General features: G+C 25.6%; 1 protein-coding gene across 1 annotated transcript in view; it reads left to right on the top strand.

Moving 5' to 3' along the window:
• Nucleotides 1-2,323: 2,323 nt before the first annotated feature.
• The window catches only part of LOC107455477 (uncharacterized), a 43,887-nt gene continuing 32,809 nt past the window's right edge, over nt 2,324-13,401 (top strand). Inside the window, exon 1 of the mRNA XM_016073059.4 lies at nt 2,324-2,831. Coding sequence (XP_015928545.1) covers nt 2,753-2,831 — 79 coding nt within the window. The 5' untranslated portion in view covers nt 2,324-2,752. The remainder of the gene's footprint in view (nt 2,832-13,401) is intronic.

Raw genomic sequence — 13,401 nt, 5'->3', positions numbered from 1 at the left:
TTTAAAAATTTAACAATAAGCAAGTTTTGGACAAATATAAATATAATGCAAAAATATGTAAAACTTTACGAAATAGCTCAGCCATTTATGATAGCATTTCCAAGTTCCTATATGGTTGAAACCGGTTTCAGTCACGTAAATTCAATCTTAATTAAGAACAGAAATAACTTAAATGTGGAGTTTCGAGGGGATTTAAGATTAAAATTGACCAATTTTGAACCCAATATAACAAACCTTGCAACAAAAAAGAAATTTAAAAAAAATACCAGGCACACCCATGTCATTGATTAAGAGGCAATAAATCCGTAGTTACTTTACTTATTATTTATACTTACTTATACTTACTTATTATTTCATAAATATTAAGGTATTTATATTTCAACATTAATATATTTTTCATAAAACTATTGTTACACTATGTACTATTACTTTAATAAATGTGCAAAATCATAAAATAAATGTACAAACACAGTATCTGATAGAATTTATTTTAATTAACAGAAAATTACTTGGGGGTCGATGGAGATTTCGAAAAATTATGTAGGGGTCAATGATCAAAAAAGTTCGGCAACGCCTGCTCTAGAACATACACTACTATTGGTCTTACCATATGTTTATCTCGATAACATTAAAATATGTAACATTATAATGGGCAGTTTTTCCTTTATCAAAAAATATTTTACAAATATCAGGGATCTTATAAAACTGGTTTAAAATTAAAATATGTGCGACATTTTCTCTGAAAGTACACGTTTATGTCTAAAAACACTTAAAGAAAATTTTTAAAGTTCTTGATTTAATCCCGAATACGCAATTTTTAAAGTATGTATCAAAGTAACTATAAAATAGACATTTCGTAAATTTAGAATTTTTTTTTTTTCAATAGCGGGATTCTTTCAAAACTGGTTTCATGATAATATTTACTCATCATACTCTCATTAATTGCCCATGAATAACTAGAAATACTATTTCAAGATTATTTTTTTAAAATAGTATTCTCTAAAATACTCTATTTCCAAAATGCCCTATTTCCAGCGTACATAATGAAAAAACACTAGAACAGACACTTCGAAGTTTTAAAATATTTTGAAAAGCGTTATTCTTTAAAAACTGGTTTCTTTTAAAAATATGGGTGTCATATTCTTGCAAAATACCCATACACGTCTTAAAATATGCAATAAAATAGACAGTTAGAGAATTTCTTAACAAAATATAAACTGGTTCCTATTAAAATATAAACATCATATTCTCTGAAAATGTCCAGATATGTCTACAAATAATTAAAAAAAAATTCTAATATAGCTTTATTTAATCCCAAAAATAAAGCAACGCAATTGCCAGTCTATATTTCAAAGAAACATTAAAATGGACAATTTGTGAATTTTTTTACCTATTTTTGAATATCGGGAATTTTTTAAAACTGGTTTCATATAAAATATGGGTGTCATGTATGTCTAAAAATGCTTGAAAACATTTTTAAAATAGTTTTTTTTAGTCCGAAACACACAATTTCCACTGTACACATCAAAGTAACATTAAAATGGACAATTTGAGAATTTTTAAAATTTTTTTTGACTAGTGGGATTTTTTTAAAACTGGCTTAATATTAAAATTTACTCCTCATATTCTCCTAAATTGCCCTTAGGTGTTAGTTGGAGGTACAATTTCTTGTCTTCGATTGATTTGACTACATTCCACGTTATTACCACGATTTTTTTTAAAGAAAGTGACATTGGATATTTAAATTTTTCTGAGTACTAATAATTAAAACAGAAAGAATTGTCAGCGAGGATGAACTTTCTATGATTTTATCTAAAATATCATATTTCAAATTTAAAGTAGATACCTTTCATTGTTTTTGAAATAAATATTTGATAAAATTGTGAAATTATTTAACATTTTTTAAAGCATTTTAATATAAAAAGAATTTAATTCAAATTTCAGCATCCGTTGAAATTTATCATGGAAAAAAAATGAACTCGTACCTCACTTTCTTATTGGTATAAAAACATAATTTTTTCACCATTTGACAGAGAATAAACCGTATAGTTTTTTTTTAAACTATAAAAATTTAATGATTTAAAATTGTGAAAATTTAATTTCTCGGTTCTCATCAATTAAAAATCTTTATAGTGTAACGTGTATACTTATTTTATCCAAAATCTATGACATATTTCGAAACGAAAAAAATTAGAGTATTGAACATTATGTTATTATTTGGTATTTTTTTAATTAAAAGGGTGCTTTTCTAAAATACTCAAAGTGCATAAGATGAATATTCGAGTTTCTCAACGAATTTCGGAAGCATTCTGAATGTCTGAGCACTCAGATGGCGATGTGTTCAGTGAGTTTGTGATTTTGCCAACGATCTCATTCCTCATTTCCGGCTCTATGCCAGAATCCCTTGTTTCATGAAAGAACTCGGATTGAGTTGAAAAGAAACTGAGTCAAATTTTACACTACTCAACTACGAAAAATGTTTGAAATCAATAGTTTTTAATAATGCTCAATGGATTATTTTCTCCTAATTTAATTTATTTTTTAAATTATTGTACATGTAAATAAAAGAATTAAGTATTTAATATTATAAATATTTTTTTAATTATTTGAACATCACGATTTGTTTCTATTATGATCAGAAGCTTTTGACTTGTGATATGATAATTTACCAATGGATTGCTGTTGAAACAGTCGTTTCACAGGAAACAAATGTTTTAAACTTTTAATTTTGGATTTAATTCTTGTGATTACTATGAAAGACAGATTTTACAACATGATACATTTTCTTTATATTACTATCGTGTTTTTTGTAGGAACAAGTTATAGTGCTGGTAAGTGAATACTTATGAATTATGATATTATTATGATATATAAACTTCTGGTTTCAAACTGTAGATCTTTTTGATTTAGTATTAGGAAATATATTGAATTATTATTACAGATCTAGATTGTTAAAAACTTTCTGTGAAAAGTTTTATTGTATATTATAGATTTAGAAGCTGAATATTTTTTAAAAAATATTATCATAAATCAAGACCATTGAAAATTTTTCTGTAGAAGGCTAAATAGGATCTCATGGCCTTAGTAGAAAAATATGCATGGAGCCTTTATGAATAAACTGAAAAGAAAATTTCAATAAGTTTAGAGTTTATAGGCAAAGGTAAAACCGGATATAATGAGCCAGATACTATATATATACTTGAAGTATATAATATAACGTAAATGTAAAGTAAATCTAACCTCAATAAAATGTAATACTTCACTGTACTAGAACATATGTTTAGATAAATTAGACAAACTTTTGAGGGGTAATTTTTTTACATAAATTTTCATAAGTCATCGCAATAAATTTTTTTTTAAAGATTTTAACTCAACGATTTTTAAAAAAAATTCTTATTGCAAAACAATAATTTTTATTTATTCTTTTAATAATAATTTTTAATAATAATTATTAATAATAACTTTTTGTCATAAAAATTTAGTTTATGATGGACATATATATTTTATAGTTGTATACATACTCTTTACTCTCAAAATTTCTATGCAAAATAAATTTATTTTACCAAAACTAGATGTTTGAACATATTCTTAAGAGAAAGTGAGCCCAATTTTTTTTTTATCTTAGGATTTAGCCTTCATTTGTTTACATTAATTTTATGTAATTGAAAAATTTAATTAAAAAGTGTAATTTTAAATTTTAAAAAAAATTTATAGTATGAAATTGTTTACCATTGGCGTAATTTTTCCTTTTTAATACACGGAAAAGTTATTAATAAAAATGTTGTATACTGCAAGACACTAAGCATTCAAAATGCTATATTTTATTCTTGTCACATTTTACTCTTGCTTTTAATTATCTTTACTTTCATAACGAAATTTCTTTTTTTTATTTATTAAAAATTATAAAAATGTAGGACTGTATATTAAGTATTATAATGAAAACCAATTAATATTTATTAAGATAACGTTTTCGCTTTTCTTTTAAAAGAAGAGACAAAATAGAACATGCCATATCTGAAAAGACTAACTGAAATTCGATAGCCAAAATCACGACAGGGACGAAAGTAAATAACGTAACCATGTCAAAACCCAAAAGAATTAAATTTTAAACGGGTAAAATCTTGTCAGATCAAATTTATGATTATCAAAATTCGTCTTCTTAGTTAATTTGTAATTCTAGCGCAAGAGACGAAAATGGCTATACCGAATCATAAACTTGGTACAAATTACAGGTCCATGGATTTTGCAATCAAGTCCCTTGGTTTATTTTGCAATTTTTTGCGTCTATACTAAATTAAATTATAAAATCCAATGTCTTTCAAGTAAACGAAAAGATTGTTATGAGTTTTATCACCAATGAGTAAATGTTGATTAGGGTACTGTCAGTCAAAATAGGGTTGTCTTTTATATTTAAATTTGTGTCATTGAGTTAGAATGTGTTTCACAGTTAAAGGCTTATTATAGCTAGAGCAGTCTGGTGCAGGTTCGCCAAGTAGAAAATGCTCGTGCGTTATTACGCATGTGACTAATGCGCAAACGATTTAAAATTTCTGCAGTTTTTTAGGCAGTGTTAATCGCAGAAATATTATAGATTTAAGACTGTGTAATTTGTTACGTGTTTCTTCATTTTAATTTTCTGCTATTTTGATAGTAACTTAAGACAGATTGTGTTTTCAATTTTAGAATAAGTTGGTGTTTTATTTGAAAGGTTTCGGGTGACTTTAAAAAATTCGTCTGCACTTTCGTTGCCCAGAATACCAGAGTGACCAAGAATTCAAGATAACAGAATAGTAAAACCCAAATTGTGTAGAATTTCCTAAGTATGATTAATATCGTTTATGATAGAATGGGGTCTTAGGAATGATGTTCATTATTGCTGCCATGCACTTTTTGAGTCAGTATAGATGAGCCATTTCTTATGTGTTTTTGAGAATTGTGTGAGAAACACTAGTGAAAACTGAACATTCAAGGCTGAGTTTCTCTGGAATAGTATCTTATGGCAGTATGATTATTTGTATTTGAGCTGTCTGTAAAAATTGGATTAAAATCCTGATATTATATTCTATGTAAATTAAACATTCTTAGATAAATATGAGCTGATGTTTGTTGTTTAGTATCATTCTTAAATATATCAATTGTATTAAAATATGCGATACTCCAAAGAGTAAGTTGGTAAATACTAAAATCCTCTATATTTAAAACAAATAAAAGCTTTTACATCCTGAATCCAAAAATCGGAGTACAGGAGGGTTTATTGTTAAAATGGACTTCATAGTCTGGTGCAAAAACCTCGCCGAATATGGGATGATCAGGATGATTCGTTAGATAAAAGTAATAATTTAAAGCTAACTTCGTTCGTTGGACAATGAGCGATGATTCATTATTTAATATTTCTAAAATTTTTATAAGTGAAGTGCGAAAAGCACCCGTAGCTATACGTATGCCGATGTTATGAATTATGTCTAAATATTTTAGTGGAGATGGTCTGGCAGATCTATAAACTACAGAACCATAATCCAGTTTTGATTGGATGATATTTCTCTAAATTTTAAGCATGGAATTTGTGTCAGCCCTCCATGAACAATTTGATTAAACTTTAAGCAGATTTAACTTTGTCATACATGTTTTCTTTAAGTAATAAATATGAAATTAAATGTCAGTTTTGAGTTTAAAATCAGTCCTAAAAATTTAATTTCGTTTGTAATGGGAATGAGGGAATTGTTCAGAAATATTTCGGGATTAGGATGGATACATTCCTTGTGACAAAAGTGTACACATGATGTTTTTGTCTGAGAAAAAGTAAAACCATTCAAATCTGCCCACTGTAAAATTTTATTCACTGCATATTGGAGTTGGCGCTCAATGGTGTGCATAATGTGTAGTTCTACAAAAGATGCGAAAGTCATCCACAAATAATCTGCCGTCATCTGTAAGTGGTAAACAAGAGGAAATTTCACTTATTTTTATAAAGAAAATTGTCACACTTATACTGCTATCCACCACAGAGTCCAACATAGGGGATGCAAGTAACAGAGATGAATTAACACCATTGCTGACCAATAGCCTTACTCCCAAAAGTCACTCCTGAAGTAGCCCCCACCCTTAACGAGGTGGCCAGTAAGTTACCCTGACCTTGATCTTAGTCAACAAATGATATTCGAGGTTAGCTCCCGTTTACCTGAAGCATGAGTCAAAGCAGTGCGTTGGGGTACCAGGATGCCCCTAAACTTCCAGGATCCTCTTTTCCAGGGACATGGGTCTCCACGCACGGCGAACACGCCGATGGTTTCTTCCTATAACGGGGTAGCAATTGAATCAAGACAAAAAGCTCTTACTAGTTCTTTTATTAGAAATAAAGATGCTCAACTAAATTAATAAATGAGAAAACGTAACAAAAATAATAAGGGATATTCGAAAAGCTAAAACCCATAACCTATAAATGATAACTAGAGTTTTAAAGTAAATAAAATAGTTTTCACCCTCAAGGTCAATTATTAAGTGAAAGTCAGGAACTCGCAAAACAGGACCATCGTAAGAGAGACAAGAGAATGCTCAGGTCTAGCTCGGAGATCCGGGTGAACTGTCATACAAGAGCGTGCTCCTAAGGGAACTAAAATTCCGACAATCTAAAATGTCAACTGTTAAAATCTCGACATGGAGAAACCAACTACTTAACAAATTCCAAATCGTGACTCGACCAAACTCGAGCCAGATCAAGCCGACTGAAATTAATAGGAAGAACTATTTCAATAAATAAGAAATGTTCACTCAAAACGTTGAAAAGTATTCCTTTTATTTATCACCAGATTTCATAAAATGTTTAAACGATTTTCTTAAATTTTTACATTTGCTTGAAAAATAGTGCGAACTAAGAATCCAAGTTCTTAATTCGATCCATCATATCTGATTTAAATATATACATGATATAAAAGTAACAAAACTGGTATTGTTATAATAAAAATCTATCGTTGTTTGGTACTCACATAATTTGCTTGTCGAATAAAAGCGAACCTTGAAACGAGGTAATGCTGCCAGTACTGAATTGCCTTCAAACATACCCCTCGAAATAACCACCGATTAGATGTCGCCAGGGCATTATATATTGGTAAAACCAGGGCATTATATATTGGTTAGTTTGTCCAAAATTATGAAGTCATAGTTATTCCAATAGCGCTGAATGACTTCACTTACTAGATGGTTTCAGCTCACTTGATGAGTTTTGTACTTCTGATTCATCCATCCAAATGATTTCAGATTTTTAGTCTGAATTTGCAAACTAACATTTTCTTATGTGCATGTTGTATAATATGATGTAATATTTTTTATATGTTGTATAATTTATATGTTAAGTAATAATTTTTTGGTGCAAAGTACCCCAAAAAAATGAATATAGGGGAATAAAGAAATAAAATCAACATAGAGGTCCATAAATACTTTTTCTTGAATCTTTAAATGGAGTATATATTTTCTTTGACTAACTCAACATCAAAATTCATGATTTATTTATAAAAGCAATTCTCGGGTTTTGTTGATCAATTTATGACTTGTGAAATAAGTCCTACTTGTTCGAAAAAAGGCGTTGTTCAAAGGATTCTTTTATAGAGCATTTTTATATATAAACTAAATTATTGGACACAAACTAAGCTACTAAATTATCTACACATATTAAAATTTTGGTTTAACACCCATCCATGAGTTATAATCATGAATGCTCTAAAAATGTTGACTCATATTAGAGAGTATGAAAAAATTGGTTGATATTTATGTGGAATGATGAAATTAGTAAGCAACCATGAAAATTTCTCTCATGTTGCCAGATGGTAATGAAAAAACGTAAACTTGGCACTGATTCTATAATCTATTTTAATTCTTTATAATTTTCAGAATCTTCAAGTTTATAGGAAGACCGAGAAAAAAAATTATGGAATTGAAGCTTTTCAAGGTGAAAAATAATTATGAAAGAATGTGCAAGATAACAGCGAATGTTGTTTACTTGAATATTTATTAAGAGTAAACGGAAAAGTTAATTTAATCGTAGCTTAATTTTTTAAGTGAATATACTTATGATTAAACTAAGATTAGTTTAATGTAAGGAAAAGCTGAAGAAAAATTATTATTAAAATCTTATACTTTTATTTACTAATTTTCCACATTTTCCCGAAAGGAAGATATAAGTAATTAAATAAATTGCTCTATTAAGTCTAACTCTAAATAATGCATAGTATTTTCACGTTTATACAATTTAAAAGTTTTAGTTTTGATGAATTAGGCTATAAAAATTTATTTCTATCTTTCAGAAAGTAAGATGTGACTATGATATTCATTTCATTAAATTGTAAAAAGTATCGGAATTTAAGATTTAAATTAAAGTCAACTTATTTTTTATGAATTTTTTTATTGAAATGAAACACATATAATCTTATCATAGCTGTTTACTTTGCAATATTTACATAGTTGATGCACATTTTATTATTAAAAATTATTAATAAATTTCGATTTTGGTGATAAGTTTTGGGTAAATTAAGTAATCGATTTAAAGAAAGGTAGATCATTTTATTATAATTATGAAATAAACTTTTCTTTATCAGATTATTCAGATTTATGATTATCAGATTATTCAGATTTATGATTATCAGAATTATTATTATCAGATTATTCAGATTTATGATTATCAGAATTATTATTATTATCATTTCCAATTTATTATTATTATTATTTTATTATTATTATTATCATTTCCAATTTATTATTATTATTATTTTATTATTATTATTATCATTTCCAATTTATTATTATTATTATTTTATTATTATTATTATCATTTCCAATTTATTATTATTATTATTTTATTATTATTATTATCATTTCCAATTTATTATTATTATTATTTTATTATTATTATTATCATTTCCGATTTATTATTATTATTATTTTATTATTATTATTATCATTTCCGATTTATTATTATTATTATTTTATTATTATTATTATCATTTCCGATTTATTATTATTATTATTTTATTATTATTATTATCATTTCCGATTTATTATTATTATTATTTTATTATTATTATTATCATTTCCGATTTATTATTATTATTATTTTATTATTATTATTATCATTTCCGATTTATTATTATTATTATTTTATTATTATTATTATCATTTCAGATTTATTATTATTATTATTTTTTTATTTTATTATTATTTCAGATTTATTATTATTTTATTATTATTTCAGATTTATTATTATTTTATTATTATTTCAGATTTATTATTATTTTATTATTATTTCAGATATATTATTATTTTATTATTATTTCAGATTTATTATTATTATTATTTCAGATTTATTATTAATATTATTTTATTATTATTTCAGATTTAGTATCTTTCTGCAGCATTTTTATTATTATTTCACATTTTTTATTATTATTATTATTATTACTATTTCAGATTTATGGTTAGCGTTATTTATTATTACGATTATCAAGATAGATTAGAAAAATGTTCCAAAAGGAAACAAATATAACCTTATCATAACTGTTTACTTTGCAATATTTGCATAGTTGATGCACATTTTATTATTGAAAATTATTAATAAATCTGATTTTGGTGATAAGTTTTAGATCGATAAGTTTTAATCGATTTGAAGCAAGGTAGATCATTTTATTATATTTATGAAATTAATTTTTCTTCATCCGATTGTTCAGATTTATGATTATTAGAATTATCTTTTTTTTCCAGATTTATTGTTACTGTTATTTATTATTATTATTATCAAGACAAATTAGAAAAATGTTCACAAAAGGAAACACTGTCAAATAATAAGGTGACGGAAATATTATTTGTAATTATTTTAAAATATTATATCCTGAAATATGCTGAAATTATTAGCTAACCATTTATTTTATTGGTTATTATTGCTTCCTGAAAAACTAATAATGACAAATTTAAAATCATTATTTCAGTTAACTTAAATTGCTTTTCATTGATAAATCTAAGTTTGTTTATAACAAAAGGTTATTCTAATTTAATTTTAATCAGAATAAAGGATGTAATACTTACCTTTTCTTAAGATATATTGGATCTAATTTAGAATTTTACAATTATCATTCAGCTCTAAAGGTTCTTAGTAATGTGAATTAAATGAAAAATACATGTGTAGTAAAAATGAAAAAGGAAAAAACTTTAACTTCCAAAGCTTAGTTTCGTTGATGCAAATTTTGCTTGACTAAAAATAACCAATTTCTGAAAGGACCTCCATTTCTTCTATTCTCTTTTACTAATAATAGAATGTTATTTAAAAGAGTTACGGCATCTTATCTTTGTTTATTTTTCTTATATTTATGTAAAAAAATCCAGAAATTTAAAATAAAAAAAGATTATATTCTTCTTAGGTCAATGACTTTGCTCTGAACGACATTTTCTGATGAAAGATTTGTTTATTAACAAATTATTATTATAATATACAATTTTAAAATGTACTATTTTATAATATATTATATTATATATATAATAAAATATAATATAAAATTTTGATTTATAATTTTTATTATTATATAATCATATATAATATTAATTATAATTTTATTTTCATTATATTAGACATATAATTTAATCTATGTACGTATAATTTAATAATTTAATAAATATTCAGATTGTCTAGTCGATTACTTTTTAAAGAGTTATTACTATAAATTTTTACGTAGTAGAGTGGTCTCGTCAACAGTTTTTTTTCCAGTAAATATTACAACAGATGACCATATTGTTTTTAAAATCCCGATTTTTCTTTAAGACAATGTTGTAACGACACGTGAAATTTGATTCTCGCTTTTCAGTAAGCATTTTTTGAACTCCTCGACTCGTGATGATTCGATGATAAGTTTATATGATCTTATCAATCGTGCTTTCGGCAGTTATTGCTATGGATTTTCTCATAATTTTTAAAATCTATATATTTACAGTATGAATATATTTCTGCACCCGAATTTCAAATTGGTCATTTCAGTATATCACTTCTTAAAACTCTAGATCAACATGGTTTCTTTGAATCTTTGATAATTTTTTCATATATATATATATANTATCTTCATTTCACATTTTTTGTAATGTGACATACATAAGCCATACATTATGTATATAGGTTTTATATGTGAATTATTATTATTATTATTTTTTTTTGTGACATTTTATTTCTTAAGTAATCAGTTAAGTTTAAGTAATCACTTCAGTACATTTATTGATTTGTATTATTAATCTATTCTTTCCTGTCTCGTTGATCAAATTACATTGGAGAAAATTGTTAGTCTTTACTCATTCCATGAATGAAATTTTTAACATAATTATAACTATATCTAAGAATCTTTATCTTTGGTTTGTAAAAAGTTTTAATTGATCCCCATTTGTATTGTTTAAATGCTCTTTAATTATATATTTTCATAAATTAACTACCAGTATGTTGTAAAACATGAATTTAATGTGTTTTTTTTTAAAGAATCATGTTTTAAATCAAAAATTTATTTAAAATAAAGCTATTTTTTTCCAAATTTTAAATCAACAATTCTAGTATTGTAAAGCACGTTCTAAGTTTTGATTCATGTATTCTTCATAATATTTATTTTTTAAGACATAATATAGAATTAAGAAATAAAATAACTCATAATAACTCATGAAAATGAAAAATATTTCTGTTAAGAAACATCATGAATCTATGCTTCAAAAATTTCTGCGAATTTAACGTGAATAAAAAAAATATATTTAGAAAAGCTATGCTTAAAAAAATATTTCTGATTGTTCCTGTATTTTGGAATAAACAGTTTATCAACGAATCATGTATATTATCTCATAAAATAAATTCAATGTAATTAAAATCTTATTCATTAGATCGATCTCTTAAATAAATACTACAGTTTTGTTACTCCCAAGGACGTTTATAATATCAGAAACGTTTCCATTCTTAATTTAAATATTTTGCAATAAAATAATTTTTGGAAATTGATATATATATATAACTATTTTCTCAAAAATCAATATTAAGCTTATCCCTTTAAAAAAGTACGTCCTCTCTCTGCTATAAAATATACTCATAGGATATCCTAATGGGGTTTTGCATATGGTACGTTTTACCCATACAGATTTTCCATTTGACAATGGCAAATTTTTGCCACAGATCTTTCATGTGCCGTATGTTGTGGTATTTTTTCCCCATACACAATTTCATACCTTTGCCATACAGTTGCCGCAGTATTTCTCAATATTTCTATGTTTTTTTTTATCATGCAGTTATACGTGTGCAAATTGAATTACAAGGAGGGCATGATAATGCTATAATGAAAATAAAGTAACTAATCGATTACTAGTAGAACAAAATGAGACTGTCAAAAATAGATTTGCCTCTTTTGTGTCCTGCCTTAATTAAAAAAGTAGTGCCGCCGCCAGAGGATCTGTATTTAAAATTTTAGATCACTCTGAAACTGGAAAAACTAAAAGAGATAATTTCTTTCAAAGAATTACTTGAAGAAATTTTACAAAGATTACCATAAGATTGTCATCGCAAAATTCGACACAGAGAGAGATTATTTAATAAACATTACGCCAGCAACATTTAAAAATCCTCCGTGCCGGTATCATCTGCAGATCCCATATTATTCGTTTGCCGCTTAATTTTACAGTTAGGTTTACTTATTTAGTTATTTAAGTTTGTTTAATTTTTAGTAAGCAAATATTTTATTTATAACGATTAAAAGAAAGTAATTTCTTTTTATCTCGCATAATTTACCCACAATCGAAGAGCTTGGGGGTGAGACACATTTGGGGGTAAGCCACACTTTCCCCAAAGGTTGAATTTTTTAGCATTGTTTTCAGATAAATACTTCAATTAGGTCCATTAAATAAAACTCATCTTTTTGCTTTCATAGAAGCAGCGGTGTTTATCATAATTATTATTAGCATTCTTTTGAATTTTTTATAAGTGTGACTTATAATTATTCATATTTCTGCATCTATTTCAATTGAATTTGGTTAATTTTCCATACTTCGCATCCTAATCCCGAAATGTTCTAAATTTTTTTAATTTTTAATTGAAATAAAAAGTTTGCTAATTGCAATTTTTAACAATTTTCAGTTGATTTTATGACAATAAGTATCAATTAACAAAAGGATATTGCAAAATTACATATCGAGTTAATGTGTTAAATTAAAAGAATGCAATGCATAGTTATCTCTTTATATAAGTATTATGTAATAGATATGGAAAAAATCCTGTGAATATATCAGAGCATATTCCTAGAACTCCTAAGGCAATTAAAAAAATATCTTTTTAATAATTATAAAAATGTAAATTATCTTTTTTACTTTTTAATTTTGAAAAAATTAGAAAAGCTTCTTTTCTGTTTCAAT

This window comes from Parasteatoda tepidariorum, chromosome X1 (assembly GCF_043381705.1).
Source record: "Parasteatoda tepidariorum isolate YZ-2023 chromosome X1, CAS_Ptep_4.0, whole genome shotgun sequence".
Lineage (NCBI taxonomy): Eukaryota > Metazoa > Arthropoda > Arachnida > Araneae > Theridiidae > Parasteatoda > Parasteatoda tepidariorum.
The sequence above is the reverse complement of the archived record's forward strand: the minus strand, read 5'-3'. Positions and strand labels throughout refer to the sequence as shown.